The 12779-nt window shown below is 51.0% G+C and overlaps 1 protein-coding gene across 1 annotated transcript; it reads right to left on the bottom strand.

Moving 5' to 3' along the window:
• Positions 1-2111: 2111 nt before the first annotated feature.
• On the bottom strand, positions 2112-7795 carry PPP1R3B (protein phosphatase 1 regulatory subunit 3B). Its single transcript, XM_061374104.1, has 2 exons — positions 7751-7795; positions 2112-4921 (listed from the first exon to the last, which is right to left on the bottom strand). Exons 1-2 carry the CDS (start codon positions 7762-7764, stop codon positions 4030-4032), a joined length of 906 nt encoding a protein of 301 aa, XP_061230088.1. The 5' UTR covers positions 7765-7795; the 3' UTR covers positions 2112-4029.
• Between the last annotated feature and the right edge of the window lie 4984 nt (positions 7796-12779).

Below are 12779 nucleotides of genomic sequence, written 5' to 3'. Positions count from 1 at the left end.
TGCTGCAGGCTTGAGTAAAAGAACAGTAGTAATAAAACTCTGAAGCATTTTTAATGGAGAAAAGGGAGTGGCAAATGACTGCCAAGAAAGCAAAGCCTTTTGCCTCATGCCATTTCTCGTGGCAGAACTGCTGTTCTGTCTGTATGTGAAAAATCACACACATTAACTTTTCCACCCTTCAGCACACCCCTGAGTCTGTGCTGTTCCCTTACCCAGGACCCAAGCACTCCTATGGGAGTGTGGACAGCTGGAAGAATCCCACACTACCACAAGGACCTCTGGGCACAAGCCACAATGGGTGACAGCCAACAGAGGCTCCCCTGAGCCACAGAGGAAGAAAATGTCCCAGACCATCAAGAAACACCATGCAATTCCCTTTTCCCAGGTGCATCCAGGTCACATACTCCTCTTTTCATAACTTGGTGGAAGAGCTTGCACCCCACTGTATCAGTATGCTTTGGTTTTGCAATACAAAGACTGGGGGAAGGAACCTCAGAAACCTAAAGTTTTACCTTACCCCATTGCTGCAGAAAGCAAAGCACCCTGGAAAGACAATTCATCTTATGAGAAAGCAAGAGACTCAGAAATAGCCACAGTCGAAGGTGCTCAGGTTTGTTTCTGTGCAGAGCAAAGGCTAAGCTTGATCTCTGCAAGGCTTTGTAGCAAGGAAGTACTGCCTGCATTGCCCCTCAAGCCAGCGCTTTTTCCTCTTTCCAGCTTTCCTTACCTGTAAGTGACAAAAGCCACCCAGCTCAGTAGCAGCACCTTCAGGGCATCACCAAGATCTGGTCTCTGTGGTCAAAGCCAGGTCAAATCCTGAAACTAGCCCTGGCTGGCATTTACAGCAGGACTGTTCCCTTTCTGCAAAGGGGCATATTTCCTGCCAGTGCTTTTTATTGCAGTGGCAACAGGAACAGCTAGTTCGAGGTGAAGAAGAATCTAGTTTTCACTTGATCTTGGTATTAGAAAAGAGCCTGACACTCCTCCTGCAACACCTCTTCTAGCATCCATTACACCCCAGTACCCAGCCGGAGAGAAAGCATTAAACCCAGATGAAGCCAGATGGGGAAGGACAAGGATTGACCCAACGTAAACACAGAAAACCCTGAAAAGGCTGTTCCTGGCACTGCAAACTGGGGAAGAGTGAAGAGGAACACAGCGGTTAGTGGAAAACTTCAGAGCACATAGAGAGTGAACTAGCTCCTCTCATCCTTCCCGTGGTTCCAGAGGCTCTAGAAGCATTTGTGTTGGCAGGAAGGCAGCAGGAACAGGCAGCACTTTCCTGTTTCAGGCAGCAGAGTCCATTGCGGATGTGTGCTCCTCCCCACCAATGGCCACTTGCAGGAAGCTAGTCCCATGTGCTAATTGCCTCCTCAGTCCCATGGGTGTTTAAATGAGATGACTGCAAGATACACAGCCAACATTTTGTTCCACCTTTATTTTAACAATCAGATAAAAACAGAGCCATCGTTTTAAAAGTCATTACATGGCAATTATAAAGTGCATTTTTCCACTTGAATGTTGTGTACAAAAATATCTTTAAAAACAAACATGCAACACACCCCACAAGGCACTTCCAGGCATAGAGCGAGGAAAGCAATCCCTCACTTCTATGTTCACATTGGCAGTGTAAAAAGGGAAAAAAGGGAAAGGCCACAAGTAGTATTCTTAAAATGCTATTGGTCAAATAGTCAGTTCCCAGCCTAGCTTTTACTTATGGCATTGCTCTTCTAGCTTATCTTCCATGTTCCTCCCCAAGTACTCCCCAGCCCCAGCTTGAAAGCAAACAGGCCCCATAAGGAGACAACCACCATCCACAGCACCCCAGACATACATGCCTTTTTTCGGCCCACAAACAGCTCTCCATAGGCACAAGAACACGCCAGGAGAACAGGACTTTTCTACAGTCTGTGTCTTACAGCATTAACACCATACACTAAAAAACTAAAAGAAAATCAGTGTCACTCAGACTTGCTTTAAGTTTAAAACAAGGATCAAGCCAATCTAGGCAACAGTCCCTTTGAGAGAGACCCGATGCAAATTGTAAGGGCTGACTTGTGAAGCTGTTTAAACAAAGGAAACTAGCCTGATGAGCTCTGGGCTAGCTCACTAAGTGATCAGGCACAGTGGTGACGTGCATTGATGTTGGGTTTTGAGAAAGCAGCAGTTAAAGGCCAAGTATTCTTCCTGCAAGCTCTTGTTCCTTTTGGCATCCAACAGTGATCACAGTATACCTTCTAGGTTAGGGTAAAACCATGTGTAAGTATTTCACACAATAGTCTCCAGAATTAAAAGCTGGGTTTAAAAAGTTAAGTAGCCTAGCCCATTGCTTCTCTCCAGCCCACCCATAGGCTATTATAGGCACCCCCAAAATTACATAAAGCTTATACACTAGAAAAGGTAAGATTCCCGTGACCTCTATTTCTACAAACTACTCAGAACTCTAGCTTTGAGACAAGGGATTAAATCACTTTGCTCAACTAATACTCAAGAAGCTTTGTGAGGCTGCTTGGCACTGCACAAGCTGGCCACCTCACCTCAGCACAGGCCCAGATGATGAGCCACCTCTTTGAGGACAGGGATGGCTCACACCCACGATCTGTTTCACATCCAGAGTGATGTGAGGACAACCCCACATCTCACCCACCTCATGGCTAGTTTTCTGCACAGGAGGGGCTGCTTCTTATGGACGCAGAGATGCAAAGCTTCGGCATTTACAGGTTGAAAAGGCAGCTGCTGCTACAACAGCAAAGGAAGCCCAGCATGTTGATGGTCACCCGGTATAGCCACAGCATCCTTGCATGTGAGCAGTGCCACACCACTAGCTGCCAAGCAGTCCATGGCATGGAGCAACAAACCATTAGAAGATCCTTTTTTAAAAGCAGTGTCATTTCCAGAGCCTGTTTATCCCAAAACATTGCTGGGATCACACATACCACCCCCTTCTCAGTCAAGGCACTTCCACCACAGTAGGTACACAACAGTTACCTTCTTGTAACGGAACACAGCACAGAGTAGCCGAGTGATCCATTTGCATTAGCCCCTGTAACACCTGAGAACAGCCTCCTGCTTAGGACTCTGGGCCCTAGCCAGACAAAGCCCTGTTTTAACAGCCCACAGGATGAAGAACTGTGTTTTCAGGGCCAAGCATGGCCAACAGCTGATTTCAGATGTCCATCAAAGGGAAAAAGCATCATTGATGACTTGTGATCAAAGAAACAGGAAAGTTTAAGAAGTCATTCAAGACTGTCAACCCACAGCAGTGTTACGAGCACCGCACAGCTACAGCTAATCTCTATTTTAGGTAGCACGGCAAGAGTTTTTAAGAGATCAGCTGATAAAACAACTGGTGACTAAGCATGAGATCTTCTCCCACAGGCACACAAGTCTCCTAATACGGCAGCCTGTAGGACCACATTTCCTGTCATCACAGTTGCATTTTCACTTCCAAAATACCCTTTCTGGCTCCAGTAGGAAGGACCTCGCACTACAAAGACACGTGCAAGGATGGTACTCCATTCCATGCAAGCCAACCCCTCTACTACTTCACAAGCACAGGCCAGCTTTGCAAGGAGAACCCTGCAGCTGCAGTACGGCTCACTAAAACTATAATAGAACATACTTTGAAAAAGCCTTTTAGCACTAGGCAAGCAATACAAACCAGCCACCACTACATAGTCTGGACATGTGATATAAGCACTGTAGTGTTTCCCAGGAGACTAGCAGCTTTACAGAAGAGGAGGGAGTAGCAGCGCTGAAGAGAAACACAAGCAACAGCTCCTGGTTCTTTGAGCATTTGGAGAGCCAGTTATCCAAGTTGGGGCAGGGAAGGCAGCCCTTTGGGGCAGAGACACTTCCCTAGCTATTCAGTCCACTGCCAGCAGAGTTTCCACAACTGGTTTTGCTCTGAGGCTTATGCAGAGCTGCCTGAAACCATACATCTTTGTCCTTTCCATACACCTCACATTCAGACCAGCTCTCAGGCCTGCGGACAAGCCAACAACAGTTAGTCAGGACTCTGTTCTTGGGTCAGTAGTAAGGCCCTAGCTTCTCATAGCCTGAATAGCTGGGCCACTCAGGAAAGAGGCCATAAGAGCACCGAGGGCTCCCAAACTGGTCAAAGGCACTGCCAAAGTCAGGGCCCTGAGGGGGGCAGACAGCATCCTGGGCAGACTTCAGTTCTGACCGTATGATCCTGTAATTTGTGCCCCTGTTGCTGTCCCAGTACACCTTCCCATTGCACTCAAAGGAGATGGCAAACTCCACTCTTTCATGGGACTGAATGCCCTCGGGCAAGCTGATGTCAAAGGAAAAGGTGTCCCGATCTGACCCTCCATACGTATCCTTGACATACTGGCATGGGTAATCTACGAAGTTTTTCCAGGTGTCAAACGTCATCCTGATCTTCACAGTCTTTTCAAAAGCGAGGTTCCTCACCTTCACTGTTCCCACAACAGATCGCTCCTTCAGCATACAGTTTTCAAGGCAGACACAGTCCACCTGGAGGCGGTTTCTGAAGTCCAGGTAGTCCACAGAGGGCTGAACAAAATCCAGGACAAAGCTGTCCCTCTCCACTGTTGTCAGGCCCACAATATTGTTTATCAGCTCTGTGATGTTGAAAGGAATGTCTAGTGGATCGTCAAACTCTGAGAAGACCTTCACCATCGTCAGAGCGAAGCCCCTGCTGTCTGCAAATGACACCCTCTTCTTCACTTTGTTGTGTGTGAAGGAGTTTGTTGCCTCTTCTGGTCCAGTCAGGGCAGTTTTGCCGCTCAGCTGGATGCAGGGCCGCAGTGGCTTGCTTGTCTTCGGAACAATTTTGCAGGCACACTTGTCTCTTAGCAAGGGTGAAGAGCAAAGGTATAGCTGCATTGCTACATCCACAGCCATTGCTTGTTTGTGAGGAAAATAGTCTAATACTCTGGAAGATAAGAAGGGTCAGTAGATGTTAGAAAAGCATTTTAATACGACTTTTGTCATACAAGTGCTACACCGCTTCCCCCCCAAGTCATCCCAAAGCAACTTGCTTTCATCAACCCCACAAGCTGCTCAACCTTAAGAAAGCAGGTACTTGCACACACAGTGAGAAACATACTGCAGCACAAGTGGCAGAAGCAGAGCCTGCTGTACCTTTGAACAAGATCTGTTCCAATTGCTACAGGGGCGGAATTACCATTTGAGGACACACAGACAGGCACTGCTCTACTAGGCTAGCAATAACAGGCTCCAGAGCAAAGCCCATAGCTCAGTCCTGCTGATGTCCGCAAAACCCAGAAATTATGAAATTTGAATGCTACATAAAGCAGGATTCCTGCTGTAGTCTCTGCCCTCAAGGAAAGACTCTCCCCAGGTATTGGACGCTTTCATAGGAGCACAAACTCAGTTTGTCACAAGCTACTGTAAGCAACTGACCCTTCCTTCCATAGAACCCCAAATGTCTGGTATTTTTAGGGGCTACAAGCCCTCATTAGGTTGAGCTACATACTTTGCTCACTGTCTACCTGAACTGCTCTAAAATGCCTGCAAGTGCTATTGTAAGGATAGCAACAGTCCCATACAGCATCAGGATAGAGATTTAGCCAACACTGCACCCACAGAAGAGCCTTTCTTCCCTCTACCGCACTTTAAAATAGATGTCAGCTCAGAGGGCCCCACAGGCTTCACCTCCAGCAGAGTTCACACCTCAAGCCTCCACAGTGCTTGCACTGAGCCCCTGGGAACCATATGTGTAACCACAGGGGTCTGCCAAACACAACTCGCCTACCCCAGGTTGACCAAGTCTTTAGAAGCAAGTCCTTTCCCTGGAGGGAGCAGGCCATGTGTCCCTCACCATTTCCTCCCCTTCACCAGTGCCAAGCCTATTCCTCCATGGGTGCAGCACCATCCCTCTCTGTTCACCCACTACAGAACAGCTCCCGCCCAGCACCTTAATGGATGTAGCCCTGGAGTTGCCTCTGCAGGCAGCGAGGCAGCTCGCAGAGCACCATACCTATCACTCCTGCCCTTACACTGAGGTTAGGCTGAATACCTTTGCCAGAGTCTTTGGCCTGGCTCCAGACAAACTGCTGGACAGATTGATCACATACATCCCCCTAAAGTCAACCGCATCACCGCTGACCTTAAACACAGTATTCCCTTAATAAAAATCCCCCCTTTGGCTGAGGGCCAGGCTCCAAAGCTGCTCCCAGCACACAGAGCTGGATGAGCCAGCAGCAGTAGCAGTGACCGCCAGCCACGTGACACAGCAGAGCACTAGCTGCCAAAACCACGCACAGCCAGCTCTAGTACTTGACTGCTGCCCCGTGCCAAGAAAAAGCAAGACCTACGCTATCCGATTCAGTGCTTTAGCTTCCCCACCCTGCAACACCAACAGAGCAGCTCTGAGCAGGCTTTCACAGCATCCATTCAGCAAGGGCATCTGCTTATTTAAAGCACATGTGCCAAGGCTTGCTTCCCAACACACCCACCAGCTAGTCCTTCTGCAATGCCTCCTTCCAGCTCAAGGGCAGCGTGCAAGACAGACAGCAGATCCACCTGTCTGTTAACACTGTTCTGATCATCTCTACCTGGTTTTACCAAGTTTTTATTCACACACACTTTATATAGGTCATTTCCTTCTTTACATTAATGCAGCCTTCAATGCTTCCCTCTTACTTGGGCCAGTTCCATCTGCAGTGCATCTTTTCCCAGAGAAATATATTCAGCTGGATTCCCATAACTGCTGAGAAGACAAGTTTCTTAGTAAGCCTGGGTTATTCAAGTTTTTAGAATGAAAAGGCATGAAATAACCAGCGTGGTCTGCATCACTTGGAGCTTTTTTCCAAGCTATGAACTAGGGTAAGAGCTTTTCATACCTACTATTAGGCTGAGCTCTGAGCTTTTGCAAATTGGTTTTTTTTTTCAGCTCATTTAATACCCCAGACATATTTTCCTGCACTTGAGAACCTGCTGATGCCAAACTCACAGCCAGCAGGGGAAGGTTTGCCTTTTAATGCTAGTATTGGCTGCCTTGAACTTCAGATGCTTTGAAGGTGGGGGCACGGAAACACTTGCAAGCACTCACACTGGAAAGGGAGCTCTAGGAAGCAAGCAGTGCAGGGTAGGCAGCCCTATGCAGGTGCAGAGACTGATGCCTTTCCCCCTGCTCTCAGACTAGATGCTGCCTCTGGACATCTTCCCACAGCTCTACCCTCTCCAGAAGATAACCACTGCTCACTCTTCTCTCCTCTGTTTCTAGGTAGAGGAAACAAGTCAGAGTAAAGGAATCACTTACAGCTACACTTATCAAGCCCCTTCAGTTGCCTCTATTCTGTTTCCAGCGCTGCCTGTGAACAGGTAACCTTCTTGCAAAGGGCTCAACACGCAGCAGCTGCTAAGCCAGAAGCTTTCAGACGTGACACACTGCTGGATGAAGCAGCGCTCGGGTTCTCTGCGCTCTCCTCCTCTCTAATCAGGGAAAGCCAAACTGCTCCGAGGGCACAGCCCAGCTCCCACACGCATTTCCCCGACGAGATGCGTTAATCCTGCTGCAGCCCGACCCTTCTGCAAACCCGAAACGAGGCGAGCCGACCACCCCGGAGAAAAGACAGCAGGACTCCGGAGACCCCCAGGAGCCGAGCACGGAGCACCCCTTCCCACCCGGTAGGAAGCACCGGTCCCTCTCCCGCACACCCGAAGGGGCTGCGACCCCGCACCGGGGGAAGGCAAACAGCGGCGAAGGGCAGGAGGCCGCGATCCCACGGGACCATACCTGGTGCAGTGCATGAGGCCAGCCCCGCCACCCTACAACTCGCCAGCTGCCCGGGCAGCCCTGGGCCCGGTGACTTAAGAGCGACCGCGGGCACCGCCCCTCCCGGCCAGCCCGCGCCGCAGCCAATGAGCGCGCCCCCAGCGCGGCGCGGGGCCAATCGGCAGCCGGGGGCCCAGCACGCGGAGGGCAGTGGGCTGCGGCGGCGGAGCCAGTGGGGAGCGGGTGGGCAGCGGCGTGGAGTGGGGCAGCGGGCAGCGGGCAGCGGGGACAGCGGCGGTCCCGGCTGCCCAGGAGGAACTGAGCGGGGGGAGCGGACTCGGTCTGGCAGCAGCAGCGAAGCTGAGGAGCGGCGGCAGCGCTTCCCAGGTCTTTCTGCCATAAGGGACCCTGTCCTCTGTGGGAAGAGCTTGTGAAGTCAGCCCCTCCGCCTTTCCCTGAGCGGAGAGAGATTCATAGGGTCACAGAACCAACTGGGTTGGAAAACACCTTTAAGATCATCAAGTGCAACCCTTACCCCAGGACGGCCGAGTTCACTACTAAACCATGTCACTGAGGGTCTCAGCTACACGTTTTCTTAGCAGTTCCAGGGACAGTGACTCCAGCACTCCCCTGGGCAACCTGTTCCAATGCCTGAGCACCCTCTCTGTGAAGAAGTTTGTCCTAATATCCAATCTAAACCTCCCCTCGCACAGCCTGAGGCCGTTTCTTCTTGTCCTGTCACTTGTTACTTGGGAGAAGAGACTGACCCCCACCTCACTACAGGCTCCTTTCAGATAGCTGTAGAGAGCTATAAGGTCCCTGCTAAGCCTTGTCTTCTCCAGACTAAACAACCCCAGTTCCCTCAGCCATTCCTCATCAGACTGGTGCTCCAGATCCTTCACCAGCTTTGTTGCCCTCTTCTGGACCCACTCCAGAGCCTCAATGTCTTTATTGTCATAAGGAGCCCAGAACTGAACATGGTATTCAAGGTATGGCCTCACCAGTGCCGAGCACAGCACTTGCTGTGGAAGAAGATGCCAGCTCTGTGTCAGGCCTTGGACACTAACAGCCCCTCTGTGTCCTGCAGCGACACATGGCTGCTGTGCCACAGTGCAGTCTCTACCCGTGCAGGAAGGGGAGAGTGCGGCTGTGCAGGCATTGTGGATAAGCAGATAAGGTCTAAAGTGACTATAATGTGTTCTTGAGGCAGGGAAGACTCTCTGGGCACTGATTTCAGCTGAGTTGGCCTGGGGTGATGGGGAGCAAGGTTACACGAATCTTGTGACCGTGGCTCCAGTCTGTATTGGCACTGGGTAGAAAGCTCCAGAGGATACTCCAAAATCCTCTTTCCAGATTTATGGTGTGGAGGGGGAAAAATTACTACCATAAGGTGACTTACAATAGGAAAAAACACCTGCGGGGCCCTGCTGGCACAGAGAGCTGCCCTGCCTCTATCCCAAAGCTGGGAAGGTGCTTCCAGGACCCTGCAAACGTCTGCCAGGCAAGCTGATGCTCTGAAATGGACTATCCAGGGCCACTGGGACAAGGGGTATTCTCAGCTGCCCTTCTGCTGCCAGTTCCCACCTCTGCTCCAGGGTCTGCTTCAGTGCAGAGCCCAACACCCTCAGCCACATGAAAAATGCACGTGGAGCTGGCCACCCCAACAGGGAAGCAGCTCTGGGGACAAATGCCACCTCCATGGGCAAGCAGCAGAGGCTTTAAGGCTTGCTGCGGGGTGTAGATGGTGCATCTACCTCCTCCCATGGTGAGGATAATAGTATTTGCCTGGGTTTGTACCACATGTGGTAATTGCACAGCTGTGCACGATGCTGCTCTCTCTCACCTCCCTTGCAGAGCATAAAAGCAGGATTCAAGTGTCAACATTTGTTTTCAATCAACTTGTGGAAACACACACAGAGCTATTGTTAAAGCCAGATACTTCCTGCTGGAAGCTGCCATTTCATAAACTTATTACTCTGGAAGACAGAAGGGTTTTGTTGAGGGGAAAGAAAAAACAAACCTACCACCATTGTTTTTATTTGATAAACCCTTTCTAGATATGGACAGTGAAAAGATTTAAAGCTGGAGAGAGAGCTGAAGGATGTGCTCACTGCAGGAGCCTTGCAGACTTATTTACAGTAGTATTTCACATGCTGAGGGTATGGTGGGATTTCAGTATGTGCTACTTTGTGATCGTTTACAGCAGGGATGAGAGAGCCATGTTCAGATTTACCCTGGAGCAGCAGGCAGAGACCCAATAAGGTGGTCACTACCCACTGGCCCTCTCTGCTCCTGCCTCCCATTCTCCAGACAGGGCCACTGCAGCCTGGCTCAGTGGTGCTGGTCTTGGGATGCGAGGGACATTCAGGTGGAAGCAGTGAGTTTAATGGGGTGAGCCCAAAACCTGGGAAGCCCTGTGCTTGCTTACAGTTGTCACTCTGCTCTGCGGCAGGTTTCTCCTGCACGTTGCTGGCTGCTCATCACCACCAAAGTGCTGAGGGAGATGTGGTTAGCCTCTGAGCTGGTGGCCAGCTCCCAGCATGGGGAAGGAATGCATGCAGGGTGTCTTTCTGCTCCTCGATACAAGCCCTGTTTGCCATGAGTGGGGCAGGGTGTTTCACAACTGCTGCTTGGTGTTTGCTCCCGAAGCAAAGGTGGGTGGAAGTCGAGCCAGGGCGTTGTGGCCGGCTGTGGACACAGGCTGTTATCTCTGGGGAGCTGAAATAGTGGCTATATTTAGCCCCTTGCACAGTGGTCTTTGTGATTGCCCCACAGCTTTCCACTCCCCCTCCACCTTGCTGAGGGAAGAGGCAGAGCTTGCTCCCTGGCAGAGGGAAAAGCTTCTGAGAGTGTCTATCCCTGAGGAAGCGGTGCAGAACTGGTCCCATCTATGACAGACAGCCCTGAAATGAAGGTCCCGCTCTCCCATCAGGTCTCATCTGGGTTTTCTTCCTGTTTCACCCGGAGGATTTATCCCAGGCCCCTCTGGGAGAGGACATGGTGGTGCCTGCACCACTGGGGTTCAGTCCTGCTCCCTTGCTGCAGGAGGGGGGCAGAGCTTCTCCATCCCTCCTGTGGGGCAGCCCTCCTTCCCCTGCCACTGTTCCTCAAGGACCATCTCCACCAGCAGGCTTGAGCAGGTCCTTGGGGACCCTTCCTGGTCCTGCCACCTCCTCCGGTGCCCTGCTAGAGGCAGTGATGGATGGAGCATCTTCTCCTCCCTGTCGGGAAGTGGCATGCTGCTGTGACAGTTCAGCCACCCATGGGGCAGCCCTGGTGGGGAAGGGGAGCAGGGCCAGGGGTGTTGTGCAATGTGTCCACACCACAGCAGGCTGTGGGGCCAAGGCTCAAGGGCGAGTGTTGTAAACTGATGGAGCGGCTGATGTAACAGTGCTGCCCAGGGAGCTACACTGGGACTGCTGCCATGGGGCACCCCAACCCACACCTCAGCAGCCCCCTCCTGCTACCTTCTTCTCCCTACCATCTTTCTGCCATCCCCCATCACTGTCAATGGGCACCTCCACACCCAGTTGTGGTCTCAGCCCAGGCGGGAGTGTCCAGTGGCATGGCTGGGGGTGGTCTCCATCCGTGGCTACTGGAAGTCCTTTGGGTGGTGGCAAAGTGACCACACTCCTTGTGCTTGTCATAGCAGCCCATGGAGGCAGAGGGTGCACACCATGGTGGTGTGGCTGATGCTGTTGCAATGTTGGCACTTTCTGGCAATTTCCAAATCACTGACGTTGAGCCAGGCCAGGATGCTTGCACCAAGCAGAGGAGGGGGTTTGTTAAAGTCCACCTGCCTGTACAGGGCTGTGAGGGTAAGCAAAGTCATTTTAATCAGATGTTCCCTTAAAGCAAAATGCCAAAGGATAAACCAATTTTGGAGTAATTTTGGGCAGCACTGGGGCACTGCAAGAGCATTGGCCAGGTCAGCGCGTAGCCCCAGGAGCAGTGGCGGTTGGCAGCATGATGTGCCATCCTTCAGAAAGGATGTATCTGAGCCTGAGCTGGGTATCTGGCTGGCTGTCAACATTCCTCGCCTCTTCTGCATGTACTGGTGGGTTTCAGTCACACTTGACAGAGGAGTAGGAAGCTTACATACCCTTCTTAAGTTTCGTGAGCTTCAGAAGCTTGTGGGAGAGACCGAGTGAGCAAAAGCAGAATGGAGCTCGGCTGTGGTGGCTTACTGGCCTGTCAGTGTTGGCACCAGCTGGCCAGCCAGCACTGACACCCCCTTAGCCAGCTACAGTACATTTCACAGAGCAGTGGAAAAAGCTGTGATAACAGAAGTGGAAGGGAGGGACAGCATGATAGAAATCTGTAGGAAACATGGCTTCTCTCACTCTATGGTTCACCATCAACTTGGTCTTATCTGCAACTATATGCTGAGGCCTGGTGTGTTGCCTGGGAGCTCCTTGTGGTCCCAGGACCCTGTCCAGCTCCTGTAGGGCCACAGCAAACACTGCTCTACCAAAGAAAAGATTTGAGAAGTCCTGTTGGTAGATAGGATTCCCCTCTTTTATTTCCATAGGTCTCAAACTCCTTGGGCTGTCCCAGGAAATCAAGCAAAGACAATTGAATGTGCCCCAGTATCAAAAGAAATCCCAGTCAAGCTTAAGGCTGTTGGCTGGGCTTTGGGGAGCTGTGCACCAAGGCAGAGGCCCCACTGCTTCCCCTGGCTCTGTCCCCAGGTAGGATCTTTACCTTGGCATTGCTCCCTTTGGATCTCGTATGCCCTAATGATCAAACACTGAGCAGAACATGTACTCTGCCCAGCTGAAGACCATGGCACCTTAACTTCCAGCCCAATGGGCACAGAGAAAGTAGTTTGGGGCCAGATGCAAAGCCTTTTCTACAATACTGTGTGTTGTAGAAAAAGACTGAGTATTATAAAACTGTGGTTTTTAATAATAAATATGCTCAGCAAGAGGGACCGTAAAAATCCTTGCAGAAAACGGCGAGAGAATGGATGCAAATAAATTATTACAAATGCCTTAAATAAAACTGCTACCCAGGGAGAAAAAAGGGAATGGGCTTCCAGCAACAAAGG

This window comes from Neopsephotus bourkii, unplaced genomic scaffold (assembly GCF_033783945.1).
Source record: "Neopsephotus bourkii isolate Nb327-2 ecotype Australia unplaced genomic scaffold, CSIRO-AGI_Nbou_v1 NB_168, whole genome shotgun sequence".
NCBI lineage: Eukaryota > Metazoa > Chordata > Aves > Psittaciformes > Psittacidae > Neopsephotus > Neopsephotus bourkii.
Note: the sequence above shows the minus strand (reverse complement) of the source record. Positions and strands in the feature narration are given on the sequence as shown.